The sequence below is a fragment of the Ranitomeya imitator genome, chromosome 7 (assembly GCF_032444005.1).
Source record: "Ranitomeya imitator isolate aRanImi1 chromosome 7, aRanImi1.pri, whole genome shotgun sequence".
Classification (NCBI taxonomy): Eukaryota; Metazoa; Chordata; class Amphibia; order Anura; family Dendrobatidae; genus Ranitomeya; species Ranitomeya imitator.
Window position 1 is genome coordinate 130,015,132 of NC_091288.1, and position 26,473 is coordinate 130,041,604.

General features: G+C 45.9%; 2 protein-coding genes across 2 annotated transcripts in view; both read right to left on the reverse strand.

Moving 5' to 3' along the window:
• Positions 1-26,473, reverse strand: part of HSPD1 (heat shock protein family D (Hsp60) member 1) — a 253,106-nt gene that overhangs the window by 27,229 nt on the left and 199,404 nt on the right. The gene's annotated exons all lie outside the window — the stretch shown is intronic.
• Positions 5,306-8,933, reverse strand: LOC138644895 (protein piccolo-like). The gene is made up of 5 exons (XM_069733805.1): positions 8,349-8,933; positions 8,186-8,267; positions 7,834-8,029; positions 7,530-7,672; positions 5,306-6,360 (listed from the first exon to the last, which is right to left on the reverse strand). The coding sequence occupies exons 3-5, from the start codon at positions 7,873-7,875 to the stop codon at positions 5,331-5,333; spliced, it is 1,215 nt and encodes a 404-aa protein (XP_069589906.1). The 5' UTR covers positions 7,876-8,029; positions 8,186-8,267; positions 8,349-8,933; the 3' UTR covers positions 5,306-5,330.

Consider the following 26,473-nt stretch of genomic DNA (forward strand, 5'->3'; position numbering starts at 1 on the left):
AAATTGTATTTCCTACAGTTAAAGCTGACTTATAACTAATGTGATGGTATTTTTTAATGTATTTTTTATGGCATCTCCTACTGTTAAAGCTCTCGTTTGTGCACTTGTGGTCACGTAAATGTTTGTTTCCTAGTACCTATGGCAAAGCTAAAGGCCCAGTCACACTAGACGATATCGCTAGCGATCCGTGACGTTGCAGCGTCCTCGCTAGCGATATCGTCCAGTGTGACAGGCAGCAGCGATCAGGCCCCTGCTGTGCTGTTGCTGGTCGGGGAAGAAAGTCCAGAACTTTATTTGGTCGCTGGACTCCCCGTAGACATCGCTGAATCGGCGTGTGTGACACCGATTCAGCGATGTCTTCGCTGGTAACCAGGGTAAACATCGGGTAACTAAGCGCAGGGCCGCGCTTAGTAACCCGATGTTTACCCTGGTTACCATACTAAAAGTAAAAAAACAAACACTACATACTTACCCAACGCTGTCTGTCCCCTTAATGTGACGGTACCTTAACAGCTTGAACTTCCCTATCTTCAATCTACTAATAACCTTTATTTATATAGCACAAACATATTACGCTGAGCTTTACAAATAGGTATTTCATATAAATCAGTCATAAGTTACAAAGTTAACAATCAAACAATGCAAAAATAATGACAACCCTGCCCTTCAGAGCCAACAATGGGGGGTATATGAAGGCTGCATGAGGCGTTTGGGTACGGTTGAGCTGATGGCGAATTATGTAGTAGAGAACAAGCTATATATATATATATATATATATAAAAAAGATTGATTAGGGAATGTGATAGGCCACCCTAAACAGACGTGTTTTTAGGGAGCTACTAAAAATGTGTAAGTTGTGGTTAGTCCCAATTTCATGGGGAACAAATGGTAAGAGGCAAGTTATCTAGGTATGCGATCGCAGACGTCACCTGTTCATTAAAAAAAAAAATAAAGAGAGAGGGTGCATTTCAACACTGACACCTGGACAATCAAGCATGGACAAGGGCATTACATCTCGCTGACGGGGCACAAGATGACTCTGGTGGCTGTGTGGAATCCCCAAGACTTGCAGGGCGCTTGGGGATGGAGAACTAAACCATTATACACCAGAAGATGGAGAACTAAACTACTAAACAGGGCTTGGAGAAATAAAGTACTAAACAAGGGATGGTAAACAAAACACTAGACACCAAGGTTCATTAGACAGCAAATCTTGGAATCCCCAAGGCTTGCAGGACAACCTCTGTATGTAACCCTACCTCCACTACTTCTGCCTCCTCCATCTCCTGTAGGTACTCCACCTGTGCCCTCAACCACTCCCTTAATGAGGCACACTTTCCAACAGTGCAGAATATCCCCCCCACCACCATACAGTGCAGTCAGAAAAAACGGAAATCAGGCAGTGTTTAAATTAATTTGCCTTGGAGAACGCAGTCACACAGCTCAAGTTTTGTGGACAGCTATCCATGCTGAGTTAGAGCAATAGCTGTCTCCACTGAACGTGGAATCAGTGAAGGCTGTGTGCGATAACGGTGGGAACTATATGGTGGGCCTATGCCGAGCAACCACACACACACACACACGCCATGCATGGCTCATGTCCTCAACCTGGTCGTACAGTAATTTTTGCACCACTATCCCAGCCTGGATGCGCTGCTGCAGAAAGCCCAGCCGCTGTATGCTCATTTCTGCCACAACATCACTAGTGTTCATCGACTTATATTGCTACAGAGGCTTTTCGGGCTACCGATTAAAAGGTTGATCTGTGCTGTGCCAACATCGTCTAATTACACAGTGCACATGTTGCAGAGACTGTGGCAGCAGCGATGATCCCTGGTAAAGTGTGACATTTCGAATAGTCTGTACCAATGCAGTATGAATGTGTAACAAATCATGCTTGCGGAGTGGGCACAGATGAAGGGCCTCTGCACCCTTTTGCACAGTTCTGAAAGACTGCCAAGATGGTAGCACTGATGTTGCAATCATCAGCATCACTATCCAGCTCACCTACATGGTGGAGCATACTTTGAATAGTCTGCAGGAGGAGGTGGTGCTCGCAGAGCAAGAGAAGCATGCGGAAGTCTTAACATCTCTAATTTTTGGGCTGTCATCGCACAGGCGGGTGCCAGGGGATGGTGGATTATAGAGATCAAGGAGGGCTGATGGTACCAGACAAACTGTAAGTAAGGCTACGTTCACATTAGAGTCATGCGACGCAGCGTTGCCGACGCAACGCACGACGCAACGGAAACGCACGCAAAAACGCACCATTTTTGACGCATGCGTCGAACGGATGCGTCGTAAAACGCAGCGTTTTTTGTGCGTTTTTCCAAAAAACGCAGCGTTTTACAACGCATGCGTTGTCAAACAATGATGTCATCTTTCAACACAATTAGTGTCTAGACACTAGATAATACCACCAATGAATAGAAGAGGGTGGGTCTAGTGTCTAGACACTAGATAATGCCACCAATGGGTAGATGAGGGTGGGTATAATGGAATTGTGGTATATATACCCCGGCATAGATTAATTCCAACCATACAGCATCAAGATGGAGCGTCCCATGGAGAGTATCTACCTCAATATGGAGCTGGATTTTGCCCTTGCTATTGCTTATGCTATTGCCTGTCATGAACAGAGGAAAAGAGAAAAACTACGGAGAAGGAGTCGTCGGCGTTTTTGGCTACAGCCTATAGTGGAAGTCCGAGAGAGTCGTGGAGCCTACCATTGTCTGTTTGGCGAGTTAAATGACAACCAGGAGAAATACTTTGAGTACACCAGGATGTCTCAAAACAGCTTCCGATATCTGCTGCGTCTGGTGGAAGGAGCCATTTCCAGGAAGGACACGCAGCTCCGTAAATCAATTTCCCCCGAGGAACGTCTGCTGGTGACTCTACGGTACGTAATGCAATGTGAAGGATTTATATGTTCTTGCCATTTTTTAAAGTAACGTGTTTTGGTTTTGTGGGGTGGGGGATTGTAATTAAAAATGAAAATTTCTTTCATAACAATTTAATTAATTATATTTATTTATTTTTCTTCTTGTCAGTTTCCTGGCTACCGGAGAGACCTTGAGATCACTGCATTTCCAGTTTAGGATTGGAGTCTCCACACTTTCTGGTATTATTGCCGACACATGCCGCGCATTGTGGGACAACCTCCGGGAGGAATTTTTACCCATCCCTACAACAGAATTATGGCACGCCAACGCCCAAAAATTCGAACAAGTGTGTTCTTTCCCTAACTGTATTGGAGCCGTGGATGGGAAGCACATTAGGATTACCAAGCCTTCAAGAAGTGGATCTGTTTTTTAATTAGCGTTTGGCCGTGCAAATGATTCACGGACATTTAAGGAGTCTGACATGGGCCGAAGATTATACGAGAACAATTTTAATTTCCCCCAGCCACGACCTCTTCCCAACACCGAAGGCCCGGCCATGCCATTTGTTGTGGTTGGGGATGAGGCTTTTCAAATGAGTGGCAACCTACTTAAACCGTACTCCAGTCGGGGGTTGGACCGCACAAAAAGTATTTTTAATTATAGACTGTCCAGGGCCAGAAGAACTGTGGAGTGCGCCTTTGGAATCCTTGTCGTATCTTAGGATCCGCTATAAATTTGAAAATTGAGACAGTGGATGAGGTGGTGAAGGCTTGTGTGGTTCTCCACAATTATATTATTGATAAAGAGAGAGTCACCGTGGAACTCGATGAACCCATACCAAATCCATTGCCTGATTATCAAGATCATCCTCTGCGGACAACTGTTGAGATTGCTCATATGAGGGAACAATTTGCTGCATACTTTGTTTCAGATGTTGGGCGTGTTTCATGGCAAGATCAAATGGTTTAATTCATCTTGGTATTATGATACAATAAAAACACTGTCATGTAAACACTGTGGAGTCCATGTCATTTTACCAGCCTATGTAATGTTATTTAATTGTTGTTAATGTCCCCTGATTTTCTAATGCGTTGTGTTTTGAAATAAAGTTCTTGTGCCTTTCCGTTTTCACAAAACAAATCTCCCATATGTTTTTCCATAGTAAACAAAATTTAAAATCCAATGTTATATAAACTAATGTGTGTCCCACAAAATTTATGTGAGCACAAGTACCCAAATGGACTGTGACAAAACAAAAAATTTTTCAGCCGTGTGTTCCATAGTTTTGACATATAACATGATCGGCTCCCACCTTGTCAACCATTTTTAATCTTGCAGACTATTTGCATATGGAACCTGGCTTGACAAGGAGGGAGACGATCATGTTTGCAAAACTCTACAGAGTTAACACTATTGCACTCAGGATGCTAGTATACGTCCAGAGTCAAATAGTGGCGACACTGAACATTGCTACCACCTCACCTGACCAATATTCTTAAGGTACCGTAATAAAACGATTAGCCAACGATCACGACCAGTGATACGACCGGACCGTGATCGTTGTTAGTCGTCGCGTGGTTGCTGGAGAGCTGTCACACAGACAGCTCTCCAGCGACCAAAAAAGAGCAAGTCCCCGTGTAATCTGGGTAACCATTGTGTTATGAAGCGCATGGCCGCACTAACGATGTTTTCCCTGTTTACCATTGTAAATTTAATAAAAAAAAAAAAAAATACCCTTACATTCCGGTGTGTGACACGTCCATCGCCGTCACCTTTCCGTACTGTGCCAGCCCTAAAGCACAGCACAGCGTTTATTATTAAGTCAACGGTGTGCTCTGCTTTACGGGCGGGAATGACAGTGTCAGTCACTGCGGGAAGATGACGGCGAGGGACGTGGTTGACACAGTTTTTTTTTTTTTTGGGGTATTGTTCACTTTTTTGATTGTTTAAAACACTGCGCTAGTAACCCAATATTCCCTTGTTTACAGCAAAGACATCGCTGGATCGGTGTCAAACACGCCGATCCAACAATGACAGCGTGTGATCAGTTACCCCAAAAAATTCCTAATCATTCGCTGAGACCTACAATCTCCCAGCAGGGGCCTAATCGTTGGACGATTTCAGAAAAGATAACGTTGGTTACTGACAAAAACCAACTATATCGTTAATGAAATCGTTGTGTGATGGTACATTTTAAAATTGATATATTGAGCAATGCTGTTTGTGTTTGTAACATCTCATAGTACAATGAGCGACAGCCCTATAAAAAAATGAAAACAAATATTGATAAAATATTGTCAGACATTGCACATCAGGTGTTACAAACACAAGATTTGTTTATACGGCGCACGGTGTGATTTGGTGCAAACTTTATTATAGACAATAAAAACTCAGTATTTTTGAACAAAATAATTTTATTTGGGACACAAAAAAAAAAAGAAATGGATGTTATGGGGTATCAATGTCTGCAATTAAGGGAGATTGATATCCTCCACTTTTGGTGTGTGTTGAGGAGACCGAAGAGGAGGACGAGGGGGAGGAACCAGCATACTCTATTACACTAGACGGGATGCCGACATCAATCCAGCCAGTAGACGGTGGCGAGACTGCCAACGCAGGAGGTGAGGGAGGAGGAGGGACGACCAGTGTCCTTGGCTGGCTACTCCTGCTCCGGGTAGACCCAGGCTGAGTACTTGGTGTGCTCCGTGTAGACCCAGGCTGGGTACTGGGTGTGCTCCGTGTAGACCCAGGCTGGGTATTTTGGGTGCTTGTTTTGGGAGCAGCCATAGCCGAGGTTGTAGTGCTTGTCTTCTTTTTTTTCCTCCTCTCTCCCTCTGGGTGTGGGTCGGCTTCCCGTCTGTGTGCCCTTGAAGGCCTGGCAGGAGCAGAAGTTTGGGGCTCTGTTCTGTGGTGGCGGTGGCCCTCGGCACGCGGAGCTCTGTGGTGGTGCTCTGCAGCAGGAGTCGGAGCCATGGCAGCCAGCGATGGTACTGCGGGCATTGTAGTCGCTGACTGCATGACCCGAGCCTGCTGCAGAGCAGTGACATATGCGTTGTTGCAGGCCTGCATCACCGAAATCTGGAGTTCCGGCATAAGATGTTCAACCATGCCCTTCTGAATGGCACTAAAAAAATGTTTGGCCGGCCTCGAGAGCTCCGATTCTATTGTTTCAAGACGCCGGTCGATATTGGACATTTTATCGCACAGCGCCTTGAAACCATTCTGGAATACGGTGCTCAAATGTAAAAATTCGGGCAGGATCGCCCTGTCCGAGGCCCGCTGACGCTGTCGGGAAGACCCGAAGGAAGGAGCGACAGAGGCCTCGGCCAGGGGAACATCTGATGGACCGGCTGCAGGTTCGCCAGATTGTGGTGGTGCAGACCTGCTCTCGCTGTGGGATGGCTGCGACGGTTCAGATGGCGCTTCACGAAGGACCGCTCCAGAGGGTCGGACAGTCTCGCGGGTGCTGCTGTGTGTTCTGTGAAAACATAAGGAAACCATTAGTATACAAAATATAACATTTCACATTCGTCACCACCTGTGTAAAACTTAACATTGCATCACACACTATTACTGTTAAGGGTTTGTTCAGTTAGTCGTAACGGTTTGCTGATTGAACCGGCCAGCTGCCTGACATGGCTGATGTGACCAATCAGCGTGGGTGACAGGCCTGATTACAATGCCCGCTCCTTACTCCCCGCAGTGAAGGCCCGTCGCCCGCATACTCCCCTGTCATTAATTAACTTTACCGGCGGTATCCATTGCCGCCGTTAATGTTAACCAATTTTTAATATTGACACTGCATATGCCGCATCAATATTAAAAATAGAATACATTTATTTATTTCAAAATAGTCACCCATGTTTGCTGTTTGTAACGCCCGACAATTACGCTCATCGTCGGAACTGCCATGACGTCACGGTCATGTGACCGAGACGTCATCACAGGTCCTGCGAGCTGAGCAACCATGGGAACATAACCTGCCTTGGAGTAGAAGGTATGCCGTGTCTATTATATTTTTCTTTTTTTTTTTAAAAAAAATCTGGGATACACCTGGATGGGCAATATACTACTCCACTATGAAATATTGCCCGGGCATGGCCAATCTACTATCTTTCTGTGTTCTGTATACTTCGTATTTCAGGAAAAAAAAGAGGAAGTCAAGCTCACTATAGTAGTAATCCCAGAAGGCTCGGAGCACGGAGACGCTGTGTCAAGCATGAGAAGACCAGAAATGAAGAAAAAATTCGAGCTCACCGAGGCGTGAAAAGTAAAAACTAAATACTTGATTCACTTCAATCAGAAGCAGAGGATGAAACATCAGCACAATACAATAAAAACACTATCTACGCGTTTCAGGTGATAGGGCACCCTTAATCATGATGTCTGATGTTCCCTGTCACCTGAAACGCGTAGATAGTGTTTTTATTGTATTGTCCTGATGTTTCATCCTCTGCTTATGATTGAAGTGAATAAAAGTATTTAATTTTTAACTTTTCACGCCTCGGTGAGCTTGAATTTTTTTCTTCATTTCTATACTTCGTACTTGCCAAAATAAATGGCTGGGCAATAAACTACGTGGCTGGAATATAGTACGTGAATATGCATGTTTTAAAAACTAGGTGTGTGCATAGGTACTATACTTACTCTCTGCTTTCAAGGACCGGTCGCAAGAACTGCAAAATACGATTATATTTGTAGATGGTCCTTGAAGCTGCAGCACCACTACGGATCTGTCCCTCCTTTTTCAGGCCCCTCTTGAAACGGTCCTTCATGGAGCGCCATCTGGTCTTCAATTGTTTAACGGTGTATAAATTAAAAAAAAAAAAAATTAGTTTGAGAGAAAATATTGAAATTGATAACGCAACCGTGTGCAATCCCAATAGAAGACATCACACACGGTTGTGTATCCTGGCATGATGGGTCACAGCAGCATTTTGGAAATACTTACGAAATTTAGCTTTGCACGTGGGGGAAGCGCTGTCGAAGCCATCCCACAGCGATTGTGCCACCTCAATCCACAAATGGCGCAACACGCCCTGGTCCGCGTGCCGGGGGTCACGGCTGTCCCACAACGGGCCTCGTTCCTGTATGGATGCCACCATCAGGTCTATGTCTAGTGGGTCATCGTGGGCCCGTTGTGAAACCTAGAATAAATGGAAAATAATGTTTGCAAGATAAAAATTGTTGTCCCTACCTCCTCCACCACCACCTCCACCACCCCCCCTCCCACCACCCCCCATACCCGCAAAAACAAAAAAATTAAAGAAAAAAAAAGGAATAGGTTTGACATAAAAACTTACTCGCCGTCCTGCCACCACAGCTTGGTCCCGTGGTCTCCTGCTGCCTCTGTTCCTCCTGGCTCTCCTCCTCACTTGAAGAAGCCTGTAAAATAGTTTACAAAAAGTTGAGTGACCCATCTACAAATGACAGCGAATAGTAAGCAATAGTAGATCATGTACTCACCGGACTCCTCAGCGGTGGGGTGTGGCTTGAGTCGCTGGCCATTACTAATGCAATTCTGAAATAAAGAACAAAATAAAATTTATCCTATGCACAATACAGCGGAACATAGTAGAATATATATATATATATATATATATATATATATAAAAAAAAAACATTTACATTTCAACCACAAAGAACATTGCACTCCAACTGAATGAACGCTGAGCAAACACTGCCACATTGATTAAAAAAAACAATGGCAGAGACAACACTATGCCAGAGTAAACAAAAGCCTAAAGATAACAAAACAAATACACAACAGACCCTATGTCGTAATTCAAAAAGAGTTTTGTTTAAAAAAAATGTACAGTATGCACGGAGCAACCCAAAAAACACAATAGTTTTTTGAAAGGAAAAAATTAACAACCCCCAAAAATTAAGGACAGAAACGGCAATCCTGGATACACCACCATACTTTACAATAAAACCGACAGGGCCGGATACAATAAAAGGCCATACAACGCCATACATCCCAACCAGAAACATACAACAATGTCTTTACACAACCACAGTGCAGAACATAATACACAACTTGCAATAAAAATTATTACATTTAATAAAAGGGCGCAGAATCATTCTATATTACCATACTTTACAATAAAACCGACAGGGCCGGATACAATAAAAGGCCATACAACGCCATACATCACAACCAGAAACATACAACAATGTCTTTACACAACCACAGTGCAGAACATAATACACAACTTGCAATAAAAATTATTACATTTAATAAAAGGGCGCAGAATCATTCTATATTACCATACTTTACAATAAAACCAACATGGCCGGAGACAATAAAATTCATATAACGCAAGAATAAAACATCACAACTGAATACAAAAAAACACCACCAAACCAATAAATGGAAAAGAAAAATCTATCCTGGAAAGAACAATAATCAAGGCCGCAGACAATGAAACGCCATCCTATACAACGCCATACATCACAACCAGACTAAAAATACAACAATATCTTTAAACAACCACAGTGCAGAATATAATACACAACTTGCAAAAACAATTATAAAATAAAACATGTAGAAAATGCACAGAATCATTCTATACTTACATCTCTGGACAGCAGATGAAGAAAAGAAGAAGTAGTCTGGTCTGATGTGTTGCCTGTAGATGCTGCAGCAGAAGTGACAAACAATCCAAACATTTTCTTTATATATGGGGGATGTTTTTATCACTGTTTTCACTGTCTAGACACTTTTGTTTAATTTTATTTAACGACGCATGCGTCGCACAACGCACGCACGCACTTGCGTCTCGTGCGTTGTCAATTGGTTTCAATGGGAGATTGTAACGCAATGACGACGCAAGTGCGACGCATGCGTTTTTTAGACGCTACAAAAATGCAACATGTAGCGTCTCCGACGCCACCCAGGTGCGGTGAAACGACGCATGCGTCGTGCGTTTTTACAAAAACGCACGGCAACGCATGCGTCCCCAATGATAAAGATAGGGGCGCATGACGCATGCGTTGTTGTGCGTCAACGCTGCGTCGCATGACGCTAATGTGAACATAGCCTAAGGGTGCAGGAGCCAAGGAACAAATGGAGGACGAGGAGGAAGAGATGATGGGCACACAACAGCTAGGAGATGATTAGGATATACTTAAATTGTGGCCTTATTTCAGGAACATGCTATACGCACTAACTTTTTATTTTCAAATGTGGACTCCTGCATTGCAAAAAAATATTACCAGCACAAAAAATTGTGGAGAAATGTGGCCTTACTTCTGGATCACAGTATTTCCACAAGATTTACCGTATATACTCGAGTATAAGCCGACCCGAGTATAAGCCGACCCCCCTAATTTTGCCACAAAAAACTGGGAAAACTTATTGACTCGAGTATAAGCCTAGGGTGGAAATGCAGCATTTACCTGTGACCACGATTCCCGGGAGCTACATTCATTTGAATATGAACTGCCGAGGAGTGAACATCAAAATGGAAAAAAACGAGCTCAGAGCTGTCATCAAATACCTCTGCTTGAAAAAAATGACTACCAAAGACATACACAGCGACTTGGTGGAAACATTGGGGGACTCTTCTCCATATTCCACAGTTGCATGCTGGGCCAAGGAATTTAAGCTGGGAACAACATCGACGGAAGATGAACATCGTCAAGGACGCCCATCCACGTCCCTCAATGAAGAAAACGTGAAAAAAGTTGAAGAAGTTGTATTGGCAGATCGAAGAGTGACTATCAGGCATGTAGCTGAGGTCCCAGGCATCTCATATGGCAGTATTCAAAGAATCCTTGCAACATAATTGCATATGAGAAAGGTCTCGTTGGGTGTCAAAAATGTTAACCGACGAGCAAAAGAAGAAACGAGTTGACATTTCAATAGCAAATCTCGAAAAGTTCCAAGCAGACAAGGACAATTTGTCACGTTTTTTGACCATGGACAAGACCTGGATCCACCACTTATCCCGAAACTAAACAACAATCGATGACGTGGAAACGAGCCGACGAACCAACGCCGAAGAAATTCAAAGTGGCAAGCTCAGCAGGGAAGGTTATGGCGTCCGTTTTTTGGGACGATGAAGGAATTATTATGGTGGACTATTTGGAGAAGGGAGCCACTATTACGGGCTCCTACTACGCAGAACAAATAAGATTGTGGGAGGCTATCAAGGAGAAAGGCGCGGCAAACTGCAGGCTGGAGTGCTGTTTCACCAAGATAACGCGCTGGCTCACAAAGCTGCAGTTGCCATGGCTACCATTCAAGAAGCGGGCTTTGAACTGGTGGAACACCCCCCCTATTGGCCAGATCTAGCCCCCAGTGACTTCTTTCTCTTTCCTCGACTCAAGGAACACCTCCGGGGCAAGAAATTTGATGACAATAGCGACGTGATAACCGCTGTTGGGGATTTTTTTGAGGGTCAAGATCAAGAATTTTTTTCTAAGGGAATTCTAAGTTTAGAAAAGAGATGGACTAAATGTATAGACTTGATAGGAGACTATGTAAAAAAATAAAAAAAATTTTTTGACTATATTCATTGTGTTTAGTATTGATTATCATTACTTTTGGATCGCCTCTCGTATAGTGCTCTGCACCGTTCATTATTTCCCCATAGCTATGCCCCATATAGTGCTCTGCACCGTTCATATTTCCCCATAGCTGTGCCATATAGTGCTCTGCACCGTTCATATTTCCCCATAGCTGTGCCATATAGTGCTCTGCACCGTTCATATTTCCCCATAGCTGTGCCATATAGTGCTCTGCACCGTTCATATTTCCCCATAGCTGTGCCATATAGTGCTCTGCACCGTTCATATTTCCCCATAGCTGTGCCATATAGTGCTCTGCACCGTTCATATTTCCCCATAGCTGTGCCATATAGTGCTCTGCACCGTTCATATTTCCCCATAGCTGTGCGCCCCATAGTGCTCTGCACCGTTCATATTTCCCCATAGCTGTGCGCCCCATATAGTGCTCTGCACCGTTCATATTTCCCCATATCTGTGCCCTAAATGCTCTGCACCGTTCATATTTCCCCATAGCTGTGCCATATAGTGCTCCGCACTGTTCATATTGCCCCATAGCTCTGCCATATAGTGCCCTGCACCGTTCATATTGCCCCATAGCTGTGCCCTAAATGCTCTGCACCGTTCATATTTCCCCATAGCTCTGCCATATAGTGCCCTGCACCGTTCATATTGCCCCATAGCTGTGCCATATAGTGCTCTGCAGCGTCCTTATTGCCCCATAGCTCTGCCATATAGTGCTCTGCACCGGTCATATTTCCCCATAGCTGTGCCATATAGTGCTCTGCACCGTTCATATTTCCCCATAGCTGTGCCATATAGTGCTCTGCACCGTTCATATTTCCTCATAGCTCTGCCATATAGTGCTCTGCACCGTTCATATTTCCCCATAGCTGTGCCATATAGTGCTCTGCACCGTTCATATTTCCTCATAGCTCTGCCATATAGTGCTCTGCACCGTTCATATTTCCCCATAGCTGTGCCATATAGTGCTCTGCACCGTTCATATTTCCTCATAGCTCTGCCATATAGTGCTCTGCACCGTTCATATTTCCTCATAGCTCTGCCATATAGTGCTCTGCACCGTTCATATTTCCCCATAGCTGTGCCATATAGTGCTCTGCACCGTTCATATTTCCTCATAGCTCTGCCATATAGTGCTCTGCACCGTTCATATTTCCCCATAGCTCTGCCATATAGTGCTCTGCACCGTTCATATTTCCCCATAGCTGTGCCCCATATAGTGCTTTGCACCGTTCATATTTCCCCATAGATGCTCCACATAAATCTGTGCCATGGCCGCTGCTGCAATAAAAAAAAAAAAAAAAAAAAAACGCCATACTCACCTCTCTTGATTGCAGCTCCCAGCGTCCGGTCCCGGCGTCGCTCCGCTCTGACTGATCAGGCAGAGGGCGCCGCGCACACTATATGAGTCATCGCGCCCTCTGACCTGCACAGTCAGAGTGGCGAGACGCTGGGAAGATGGACCGGACGCCGTGAAGATGGAGCGGCGCCCGGCGGCTGGAACGGGGACAGGTAAATATGCGATACTTATCTGCTCCCGGCTCCTTCTCCCGGACAGCTGTCTTCGGTTCCGCAGCTTCTTCCTCTATCAGACGTCACCGGCACCTCCCTATGGGAGGTGGAGCCGCCTATTCATTTCTCTAATGAGCGGTCCCACATGACCGCTGAAGAGGGGAAGAGCTGCAGCACAGAAGACCGTGGGACGGCAGGGGGAGCGTCAGGATCGCCGGGACTAGGTGACTATGCCTCAGCGCCCTCACCCGCCGACCCTGCCACCCACCTTGACTCGAGTATAAGCCGAGAGGGGCACTTTCAGCCCAAAAATTTGGGCTGAAAATCTCGGCTTATACTCGAGTATATACGGTATATTTTCAAATGTGAACTTCTGCCTAGGCCAAAATATTACCAGCACAACCTATTCTGCCAAAATGTGGCATTTTCAGGACAATGGTATTCGCAAAATAAATTTATATTTTCAAATGTGGCCTTCTAATTTGCCACTGGAACACAGTTTTAGCACAAACGATTTTAAGTAGCTAATCGGGTCTTGTGGCTGCACCACTATATTAGGCTTAACGATTTTTACATGAAAATCTGGCCTTCTGATTTGCCACTGAAACACTGTTTTCGCACAAACAATTTGTAGTTGCTAATGGGGCTTCCGGAGACTGCAACACAGTTTTTGCACCTACATCGATCATGGAAGATCAATTTCACACAGGACAAGTTCACTTTCAGCAGCACCAGCTATAGTGCAGGAGCGACCTCTCTGCAATGGTGCCAGCAAAACAAGATGTCCACTTTTTATATGGTCAGGGATGTGACTTCAGCAACCAATCACGGAGGACCTTGTGTCACGACGATGTGGATGGTTTCCACGCCCTGATTGGTTACCGGAATCAACAAAGGGGTACAAAAAAAAGCATGTGCTGCCCCAGTAATCTCTTTAGAAGCTTTTTTATTAATCTCTCCACACCCCTTTCTACTCAAACACGTCACTCCACTTTTGTCAACTGAGTAAAAATGCTCGTAAAAGTGAACACGAATCCAAATATGCCATATTCATGACGAGTTTAAGATTAGCAAACGTTTTCCAAACACATTCGCTCATCTCCAATTACTAGTCTCTTCTCTAAGTCTTCCCATTCCGCCAGAATCATAACCTTTATATACAGTGGGTACGGAAAGTATTCAGACCCCTTTAAATTTTTCACTCTGTTTCATTGCAGCCACTTGGTAAATTCAAAAAAGTATTTTCTTTTTTCACATTAATGTACACTCTGCACCCCATCTTGACTGAAAAAAAAAATGTAGAAATTTTTGCAAATTTAATAAAAAAGAAAAACTGAAATATCACATGGTCATAAGTATTCAGAACCTTTGCTTAGACACTCATATTTAAGTCACATATTGTTCATTACCTCGTGATCCTCGAGATGGTTCTACTCCTTCATTTGAGTCCAGATGTGTTTAATTAAAGTTATAGGACTTCATTTGGAAAGGCATACACCTGTCCAATACCTCACAGCTCATAGGGTATGTCAGACTAAATGACAATCATGAGGTCACAGGAACTGGCCAATGAGCTCAGACAGAATTGTGGCAAGGCACACATCTGGCTAAGGTTACAAAATAATTTCTGCAGTACTCAAGGCTTTTAAGAGAACAGTGGTCTCCATAATCCTGAAATGGAAGAAGTTTGGGACCACCAGAAGTCTTTCTAGACCTGGCCTTCCAGCCAAACAGTGTTACGTGTTACGGAACCACTCAGCACCCAGAGTATGTTACATATAGTTACATAGTTATTAAGGTTGAAGGAAGACTAAGTCCATCTAGTTCAACCCATAGCCTAACCTAACATGCCCTAACATGTTGATCCAGAGGAAGGCAAAAAAAAAACCCCATGTGGCAAAAAGTAAGCTCCACGTTAGGGAAAAAAATTCCTTCCCGACTCCACATACGGCAATCAGACTAGTTCCCTGGATCAACGCCTTATCAAGGAATCTAGTGTATATACCTTGTAACATTATACTTTTCCAGAAAGGTATCCAGTCCCCTCTTAAATTTAAGTAATGAATCACTCATTACAACATCATACGGCAGAGAGTTCCATAGTCTCACTGCTCTTACAGTAAAGAATCCGCGTCTGTGATTATGCTTAAACCTTTTTTCCTCCAGACGCAGAGGATGCCCCCTTGTCCCTGTTTCAGGTCTATGATTAAAAAGATAATCAGAAAGGTCTTTGTACTGTCCCCTCATATATTTATACATTAAAATAAGATCACCCCTTAGTCTTCGTTTTTCCAAACTAAATAGCCCCAAGTGTAATAACCTATCTCGGTATTGCAGACCCCCCAGTCCTCTAATAACCTTGGTCGCTCTTCTCTGCACCCGCTCTAGTTCAGCTATGTCTTTCTTATACACCGGAGACCAGAACTGTGCACAGTATTCTAAGTGTGGTCGAACTAGTGACTTGTATAGAGGTAAAATTATGTTCTCCTCATGAGCATCTATGCCTCTTTTAATGCATCCCATTATTTTATTTGCCTTTGTAGCAGCTGCCTGACACTGGCCACTGAATATGAGTTTGTCATCCACCCATACACCCAGGTCTTTTTCATTGACGGTTTTGCCCAGAGTTTTAGAATTAAGCACATAATTATACATCTTATTACTTCTACCCAAGTGCATGACCTTACATTTATCCCCATTAAAGCTCATTTGCCATTTATCAGCCCAAGCTTCTAGTTTACATAAATCATCCTGTAATATAAAATTGTCCTCCTCTGTATTAATTACCCTGCAGAGTTTAGTGTCATCTGCAAATATTGAAATTCTACTCTGAATGCCCCCTACAAGGTCATTAATATGTTAAAAAGAAGAGGGCCCAATACTGACCCCTGTGGTACCCCACTGCTAACCGCTACCCAGTCCGAGTGTGCTCCATTAATAATCACCCTTTGTTTCCTATCCCTGAGCCAGCTCTCAACCCACTTACACACTTTCCCCTATCCCCATTATTCTCATTTTATGTATCAACCTTTTGTGTGGCACCGTATCAAAAGCTTTTGAAAAGTCCATATACACTACATCCACTGGGTTCCCTTGGTCCAATCCGGAACTTACCTCTTCATAGAAACTGATCATATTAGTCTGACATGAACGGTCCCTAGTAAACCCGTGCTGATACTGGGTCATGAGGTTATTCCTCTTCAGATACTCCAGTATAGCATCCCTTAGAATGCCCTCCAGGATTTTACCCACAGTAGAGGTTAAGCTTACTGGCCGATAATTTCCGAGTTCAGTTTTTGTCCCCTTTTTGAATATTGGCACCACATTTGCTATACGCCAGTCCTGTGGTACAGACCCTGTTATTATTATTATGGAGTCGCTAAAGATTAAAAATAATGGTCTATAACCGGATTACCGAGACCTTCGGGTATTAACCTATTCGATATCCCCTTCCCTGTTGTGTTTACCCTTTGTTTGTTTGTACTGTCTAAGTGTCCTTAAATGTTATGTTTTCCCCCTTTAAAGCTGATTGTAGGTGAAGAGAAATTGTTATATTTTAATCTTCTTTACCAATGCACACTTCTCTTCTGTATAAGAGGTTTGTTCAGCTTTAGTTGTATTTAAAACTTTGAATAAAAATATTGAAACTAAAAATAATGGTCTATCAATGACTGTACTTAATTCCTGCAGTACTCGAGGGTGTATCCCATCCGGGCCCGGAGATTTGTCAATTTTAGTGATTTTTAGACGCCGCCGCACTTCCTGCTGGGTTAAGCCGGTGACATTTAATTGGGAATTTTTATCACTAGTCATTTTGTCTGCCATGGGATTTTCTTGTGTAAATACTGATGAAAAAAAGTCATTTAGCATATTGGCTTTTTCCTCATCCTCATCCACCATTTCACCCTGACTATTTTTTAAGGGGGCCAACACTATCATTTTTTAGTTTCTTACTATTTATGTAGTTAAAGAATATTTTAGGATTATTTTTACTCTCTCTGGCAATGAGTCTCTCTGTCTAAATCTTTGCTGCCTTGATTTGCCTTTTACAGAATTTATTTAATTTTCTGTATTTATTTAATGCCTCATCACTACCTACTTCCTTTAATTCTCTAAATGCTTTCTTCTTGTCACTTATCGCGCTCCTTGCAGCTCTATTTAGCCATATTGGTTTCCTCCTATTTCTAGTATGTTTATTCCCATACGGTATATACTGTGCACAGGTCCTATCCAGGATGCTAATAAACGTCTCCCATTTTCTTTGTGTATTTTTATTTCTCAGTATATCGTCCCAGTTAATTGCACCAAGATCCTCTCTCATCCGTTGGAAATTTGCCCTCCTGAAATTTAGTGTCCTTGTAAGCCCTCTACAAATCTTATTAAAGGATACATGAAAACTTATTATTTTGTGATTGCTATTTCCCAAGTGACCCCCAACCATTATGTTTGATATGCGGTCTGGCTTGTTGGTTAATATTAGGTCTAGCAGTGCCCCCCTTCTTGTTGGATCCTGAACCAGTTGTGAAAGGTAATTGTCTCTCATAGTTGTCAAAAACCGATTACCTTTGCTGGAACTGCAGGTTTCTGTTCCCCAATCTATTTCAGGGTAGTTGAAGTCCCCCATAATAATGACTTCTCCTTGTGTCGCAGCTTCATCTATTTGCTTTACGAGGATATTCTCCATTGCTTCCATTATTTTTGGAGATTTATAACAAACCCCTATCAGTAATTTATTATTTTTTCCCCCTCCCCTTATCTCCACCCACAGGGATTCTACATTTTCATTAAATTCACCTATATTATCACGCAGGATGGGTTTCAAGGACGATTTTACATACAGACACACTCCTCCCCCTCGCTTATCTGTACGGTCATTTCTGAACAGGCTATAGCCCTGCAAGTTAACAGCCCAGTCATGGCTCTCATCCAGCCACGTTTCAGATATCCCCACCATGTCATAATTATGCTCCAACAACATTAGTTCTAATTCGTCCATTTTGTTGGCGAGGCGTCTGGCATTAGTATACATGCACTTGATGTTCCTCTCTGTACCTCTATTCTTTCTTAAATTATTAACTGTTCTAACCCCACCCCCCATGCCACCGCCACCCCCATCTTCCTTATTTGTGCCCAGGTCTCTATCTGCACTATCTTCCCCTCCGATAAATTGAATACCCTCCCCCCCAATTCCTAGTTTAAACACTCCTCCAACCTTCTAGCCATTTTCTCCCCCAGCACAGCTGCACCCTCCCCATTGAGTTGCAGCCCGTTCCTAGCGTAGAGCCTGTAGCCAACTGAGAAGTCGGCCCAGTTCTGCAGGAACCCAAACCCCTCCTTCCTACACCAATTCTTGAGCCACTTATTAACCTCCCTAATCTCCCGTTGCCTCTCTGGCGTGGCATGTGGTACAGGCAGTATTTTGGAAAATACCACGTTGGAGGTCCTTGCTTTCAGCTTGCGGCCTAAATCCCTGAAATCATCTTTAAGGACCTTCCACCTACCTCTAACTTTGTCATTTGTGCCAATGTGCACCATGACCGCTGGGTCCTCACCAGCCCCTCCCAATAATCTGTCCACCCGATCAGCGATGTGTCGGACTCGAGCGCCAGGTAGGCAGCACAGCATTCGACGATCCCTGTCTTTGTGACAGATTGCCCTATCTGTTCCCCTAATAATTGAGTCGCCCACTACCAGCACCTGTCTGGCCTGCCCTGCTCTCCTATTTCCCTCCTTACTGGAGCAGTCACTCCTCCGGCTTTCAGAGGACATGCCTGGCTGCAGCAGTGCTACCCCTGTACTGGCACCCCCCTCATCTGCCAACTTAGCAAACTCATTGGGGTGTTCCAGATCAGGACTAGCTTCCCTGGCACTCTTCCCTCTACCCCGCTTCCTAACTGTCACCCAGCTTGCTACTTCACCATCCTGCAGCTCCATCCCACCATCCCCCCCCTCATCTGTCCCATTGAGCGTCTGCTCTGTGAGCAGAAGACTCCTCTCCATATTGTCTATGGATCTCAGTGTTGCCAGCTGTTGTGCAGTTATATGTATAATAGGTTCCATGTGAGATGGGCAGAGGGGACACGATATTCCCCTTTTGTCCGCCCACCTTTGTAATTCCCACAGTAAATATCGGCAGGCTCCAGCCACCTGCGGCTATTGTAATGTATGTCTGGCCTGCTGCTTTTCTATTGGCCTTCCCTCTGTATCTGTGTGATATATTCTGTGTCCTGTGAGTAAAGTGTTGTCAGACTGGAAATACGTGGAGAAGCAGTGATCTTTTATATGCGCCCATGTAACCAAGCAATTCCAGCCAGCGTCCTTCATTCAGACTACAGCCAAAGCAGAGTGGACCTCCTGAAACACGGGGTGGTACTGAAAGAGGTACCCCAGCTTGGTAGACCCCGTTACACTGGTGGCAGACAGTGGGATATGATACCCCTTCTACAGGAGGAAAGGAATTAATGGAAAACAACTACCAGTAGTTAAAGAGGACTACATTAAAAGATCTAGTGGAAGCCCGAGGGTTGATCGCCAGCAACAAAACAAAAGCGGATTTGATAGCAGCCATCGTGGAACACGACAGTGCAGCGCCCCCCCAATATGAACGTGGAGGAGACTGAATTCCAGAGGGAGGTAAAGAACAAACTGGCTTTCTATGGCCCAAACCCTGCAGTAGAGATCATACGAGAGGTGATGGCTGATGTGCGTACTGATCTGAAGGAAAAGATGGCCGAGCGGACCAGGATAGAGCTAGCCAAGATGGAGATGGCAGAGCGGACCAAAGTGGAGCTGGCCAAGATGGAGATGGCAGGGCGGAGAGTCAGCGAGCAGGGGGAGCTCTGGCCTTCGACCAGGTACCTTCAACAGTAAGCCACAAAAAGATCCAGTATAATGCCTTCCAACAGTTGGGGGAGGCAGAGGAAGACATTGATGGCTCTCTACAGGACTTTGAGCGGCAGTGTGTCCTTCATCAAGTGAAGCCGGAGGAACGGGTTCAGATTCTGGCCAGCAAGCTGACAGGCCGGGCAGCGGACGCCTATCGCACGGTACCTGATGAGGACTGTATGGACTATAAGCGGATCAATGAAATGATCTTGGCCCGGTATGCGCTGACACCAGAGGCATACCGCCAAAAGTTCCGCGGACTTATAAAACGTGTAACCGATACCCATGCTGAATGGGCCTGTAAATTATGGCGGTCACTGCTACATTGGGTACAAGGGAGCCAAGCAACCACTAAGGAGGACGTCCTCCAGCTCGTTAGAACGATTCTTTAATGGACTAACCCCCGTAACACAGGAATGGCTTCGGGACAGGCGGCCAACGTCTCTTGAGGAAGCCGCTTGTCTGGCCGATGAACATCATGATGCCAGGAGGCCTCAGTTGTCCAGATCAAAGATGGTCACTAGGGGTCCGCCCATGGACCTGGAGGGCCCCAAACCACTGAATATTGTAGGGGGACCAGCTAGAAACCCGGCCTACCACAGTCCCTGCTGTACACTGCTACCAAGGCGAAGCTGACCTGGCATTGGGGGCTACGACTAACCAAGGGGTGGAAGAGATGGAGGAAGTGCTGCATGAAGTAGACCCCGTGCAAGCAGCCCGGGCAGATAACCGACAACAGCATCGACAGGTCGTGTGGGTTAATGGGAAACGTATGCAGGGACTAAGATTCTGGGGCAACTTTGACCCTTGTGAAGCCTAATCTCGTCCGGGACCAAGAGAAGATGGACCGGACATTGGCAGTCCGTGTAGCAGGGGGAGCTATACATCGACTGCCCACTGCCAGGATTCACCTGCACTGGGGAGTCGGGGATGGCCTTGTTGAGGTCGGCTTGATGGAGGATTTGCCTGCAGACGTCTTGCTGGGAAATGACTTGGGGGCCCATGTTGTCTGTTTTCTCGGTTGCCCCTCTGTGACCACCCGGAGACAAGCTCGAGCTGCGGAGGCCGAATCACACTCAGAGGAGGCCCAGGTAAGACATCCCAGCCCTACACGTATTCCCATAGCCAGACACATTTCTTGGGCCACCCAAGATGAATTTAAGAGGGAGTTACTTGAGGATCCTTCATTGGAGGGATATCGTGGGAAGGAACAGGAGGGGAGAGGGGTACTGGAAGGGGAACAGTTTGTATGGAAGCAGGGACTCCTCTAACCGGATCACAGAGCAACACCACACAGGGACAAGCCCCACTATAAAACGACAGCTGGTAGTTCCCAAGAAGTATAGGCAGGAGTTACTGCGAATCTCTCATGACATTCCCTTGGCCGGGCACTTCGGCGTCAGTCACACCAGGCATCGTCTGACAAAACTTCTTTTGGCCGGGGGTAACGTGTGATGTTCGTCAGTACTGCCAGACCTGTGACCGTTGCCAGCGCATTGGCAAGAGGGGAGATCGATGCAAGGCCAAATTACTCCCCCTCCCCATTGTAGAGGAACCATTTAGCCGAGCAGCGGTCTGATAGGGCAGTTAGCCAAACCCAGTCCTACAGGGAAAAGGTATATATTGACAGTGGTAGAGTATGCCACACGGTATCCAGAGGCGGTTGCGTTACCTAACGTACTGGCAGAGACGGTGGCGGCCGCTCTGCTCCAGATTTTCTCATGGGTTGGATTTCCCCAGGAGATTATCTCGGACCAGGGTACCCAGTTTACAGCAAAGGTGACCAACCAACTGTGGAAGCTGTGCGGCATAAAGTCCATTAGAAGCGCCCCGTACCACCCGCAAACCAATGGGTTGTGTGAATGCTTTAACAGGACGTTAAAACAACTCATTGGGACTTTTACCAGGACCTACAGGTACTGGAAGAAATTCTTGCCATACCTCCTGTTTGCCTATCGGGAGGTGCCCCAAGAATCCACGGCCTTCTCCCCGTTCAAGCTGGTATGGGGGAGACGGGTAAGGGGACTCCTAGACTTAGTGCTAGAACACTGGGAAGGGGAGGGCCTCATAGAAGGGGTACCTATTATACCCTATGTGCTGGAATTCCGGGACCGCCTACATGAGCTGACCCAGGCTGTACGTGAGAGCATGCAGGTGACCCAGTGGCGCCAGCGCATATGGTACAATCGGAGGGCCAGAGAGCGCACCTTGGAAATAGGACAGAAGGTGCTGGTGTTAGAGCCCACTAGGCAGAACAAGTTCCAGGCTGAATGGCAGGGGCCCTACCAGGTAGTGGGGAAAATAGCCGACAACCTATAATGTAGCCGATTGTGATGACCCCAGGGTTATCCACATGTTCCACGTGAATATGCTGAAACCCTACCGGGAGCACCCTGAAGAGGTAGTGGCCATCTGTGCACCTGAAGTAGAGGACTTAGCCGGACGTCCCTTGCCGGATGTCTTAGGGGAAAAGACTCAGTCTAAAACATGGGACCAGGTACACTTGGGTGAAGACCTAGGCGCCTGTGAGAGACAGCAGGCGGAGGAGTTGAGGCAGCGACAGAGGATGTTTTTGGGGAGACCAGGGTACACTTGCCTGGCACAACACAAGGTTGAGACCCAGGATCAGACACCCCTGCGACAATACCCCTTCCACGTCCCTGAGTCTGTACGAGAGGGGATGCGACAAGAGATACAAGAGATGTTGCGTTTAGGGGTCATTGAAGAGTCAGATAGTCCCTGGGCATCCCCCGTAGCGTTAGTGCCCAAGAAGTATGGGACTACACGGTTTTGTGTAGACTATCGTAAGCTCAATGAGAAAACAGTGACGGATGCATATCACATGCCGCGTGTGGATGAGTTGTTAGACCTGCTGGCAGGGGCAAAGTATTTGACCACTATCGATCTATGCAAAGGCTACTGGCAGATTCCCCTTAGTCCTGACGCTATTCCCAAGTCGGCATTTGTCACCTCGTTCGGCTTATTCCAGTTTCATGTTATGCCATTCGGGATGAAGAATGCCCCGGCAACCTTCCGGAGGCTGGCTGACTGGCTTCTGGATGGTCTTCAGGACTATGCTTGTGCCTACCTGGACGACATCGCCATCTACAGTGCGACATGGGAAGAGCATCTAAAATCACCTAGAGACAGGATTGGACAGGATCCACAAGGCCGGAATCACCCTGAACCCAAACAAGTGTCATGTGGGCAAAGCAGAGGTTCAGTATTTAGGGCATTGGGTGGGAAGTGGGAAACAGCGACCAGAACCAGCCAAGATTGAGGCCATAGCCAAATGGCCCACCCAACACACTAAAACCCATGTCATGGCATTTCTAGGGACAGCGGGGTATTACAGGAAATTCGTTCCCAATTACAGCAGCGTAGCCAAGCTCCTCACTGATCTGACCCGTAAGAACCAACCCCGCAAGGTAACCTGGACCCCAGAGTGTGAGGAAGCCTTCCGCCAACTAAAGGACGCCCTCACCAATACCCCTGTATTGGCCGCACCCGATCCAACTAAACGTTTCCTTGTTCACACCGACGCTTCTATGTTTGGATTGGGGGCAGTACTGAGCCAAGTCGGGCTGGACGGTCAAGAACACCCGGTAGCTTACCCGAGTCGGAAACTACTGCCCTGTGAAGTAAGCTATGCGGCCATCGAGAAGGAGTGCCTGGCGGTAGTATGGGCACTCAAAAAGTTGCAACCATATTTGTATGGACGACAGTTTTCCCTCATAACGGACCATAATCCCCTGGTCTGGCTTAATCGGGTCTCCGGAGACAATGCCAGATTGCTGGGGTGGAGTTTAACCCTACAACCTCTGGACTTCACCATCCACTACAGCAGGGGTGTCAAACTGCATTCCTCGAGGGCCTCAAACCATGCGTGTTTTCAAGATTTCCTTAGCATTGCACAAGGTGCTGGAATCATTCTCTGCAGGCGATTAAACCATCACCTGTGCAATGCAAGGAAATCCTGAAAACATGACCTGTTTGCAGCCCTCGAGGAATGCAGTTTGACACCCCTGCACTACAGACCCGGCAAACAAAACTGTAATGCCAATGGACTAAGTCGACAAACGGAACTTGTACCAACCCCATAAACTTCGGTCATCCCCAAACCGATCCGTTAAGGATCAGACTGTGTATGCCGATCGCGTCGCTGAAAAAGGGAGCCGTGTTACGTAACCACTCAGCACCCAGAATATGTTGTGCAGTTATATGTATGTATAATAGGTTCCATGTGAGATGCATGTCACTAATGAATCAGCCCACAGGCTGCGCCCCTGGGCAGAGGGGACACGATATTCCCCTTTTGTCCGCCCACCTTTGTAATTCCCACAGTAAATATCGGCAGGCTCCAGCCACCTGCGGCTATTGTAATGTATGTCTGGCCTGCTGCTTTTCTATTGGCCTGCCCTCTGTATCTGTGATATATTCTGTGTCCTGTGAGTAAATTGTTGTCAGACTGGAAATACGTGGAGAAGCAGTGATCTTTTATATGCGCCCATGTAATCAAGGAATTCCAGCCAGCGTCCTTCATTCAGACTCCAGCCAAAGCAGAGTGGACCTCCTGAAACACGGGGTGGTACTGAAAGAGGTACCCCAGTTGGTAGACCCACTTACACTGAGCAATCGTGGGAGAAGAGCCTTGGTGAGAGGTAAAGAAGAACCCCATGGTTACGTGTTACGGAACCACTCAGCATCCGGAATATGTTGTGCAGTTATATGTATGTATAATAGGTTCCATGTGAGATGTATATCCCTAATGCATCAGCCCACAGGTTGCGCCCCTGGGCAGAGAGGACAAGATATTCCCCTTTTGACCTTCCCCCACCTTTGTAATTCCCACAGTAAATATCGGCAGGCTCCAGTCACCTGCGGCTATTGTAATGTATGTCTGGCCTGCCGCTTTTCTATTGGCCCACCCTCTGTATCTGTGTGATATATTCTGTGTCCTGTGAGTAAAGTTTTGTCAGACTGGAAATACGTGGAGAAGCAGTGATCTTTTATATGCGCCCATGTAATCAAGGAATTCCAGCCAGCGTCCTTCACTCAGACTCCAGTCAAAGCAGAGTGGACCTCCTGAAACACAGGGTGGTACTGAAAGAGGTACCTCAGATAGACCCGGTTACACCCACAATCACTGTGTCTGAGCTCCACAGATGCAGTAGGGTGATGAGAAAAAGTTCCACAAAGTCAACCATCACTGCAGCCCTCCAGCAGTCGGGCCTTTATGGCAGAGTGGCCCGACGGAAGCCTCTCCTCAATGCAAGACATATGAAAGCCGCATAGAATTTGCTAAAAAACACATGAAAAACAGACTATGAGAAATAAGATTCTCTGGTCTGGTGAGACGAAGATAGACCTTTTTGGTGATAATTCTAAGTGGTATGTATGGTGAAAACCAGGCACTGCTCATCACCTGCCCAATACAATCAAAACAATGAAACATGGTGGTGGCAGCATCATGCTATGGGTGTGTTTTTCAGCTGCAGGGACAGGACGACTGGCTGTCATTGAAGAAAACATGAATGCGGCCAAGTACAGAGATATTCTTGATGAAAACCTCTTCCAGAATGCTCTGAACCTCAAACATGGCTGATGTTTCACCTTCCAACAAGATAATGACCCTAAGCACACAGCTAAAATAACAAAGGAGTGGCTTCAGAACAACTCTGTGACCATTCTTGACTGGCCCAACCAGAGCCCTGACCTAAACCCAATTGAGCCTCTCTGGAGAGACCTGAAAATGGCTGTCCACCAACGTTCAAAATCCACCATAATGAAACTGGAGAGGATCTGCAAGGAAGAATGGCAGAGGATCCCCAAATCCAAGTGTGAAAAACTTGTTGCATCATTCCCAAGACGACTCATGGCTGTACTATCTCAAAAGGGTGGGTCTGAATACTTATTGCCATGTGATATTTCAGTTTTTCTTATAATAAATTTGCAAAAATTACTACATTTGTTTTTTCCAGTCAAGGATACTTTCCATACCCACTGTATGTCTATTAGGGAATACAGCTCCTCAAACATCGAACATTTCATCCCGTATCGAAGAGGGATGGGGAGCATCCACCTCCTTCATGGCACTTCCGACGGTCGATAAGAGGGCATCAGTGTCTTCCCAAGAGAAAAAATATTTTTTTCTCTTCTGCGGGAATTGGAACAAATTCTTCCCTTTCCTCTTGTTCAGAATCAGTATAACCTTATGGAATCCAATTCAGAGGAGGAATAATTACCTTATATACTCGTGTATAAGATGAGATTTTCAGCACTTTTTTGTGTGGTGAAAACGCCCCCCCCCCCCCCCCCTCCTCAAATTACACACTAGTCATTGTCCAGAAAGCTGTCGGGGGAGCGGCGGAGCATTGGCAGGAGTCAGCGGCTGTGATACAGTGACAGCTGCAGCCGCCGGCTTCCAGAAGACATCATTACTCGCCTTCCTTCCGCCGTCACTGCTGCTTCGTCCTGGCAGCTCTTCCTGTGCTGAGCGGTCACGTGGTACCACTCATTAAGGTAATGAATATGCACACGTCTCCACTTCCATAGGCGTGGAGCAGGACGTGGGAAGCCACACATAGCAGGACAGAACGGGGGAGCCACACATACCAGGACAGGATGGGGGGAGCCACACATAGCAGGACAGGGATGAG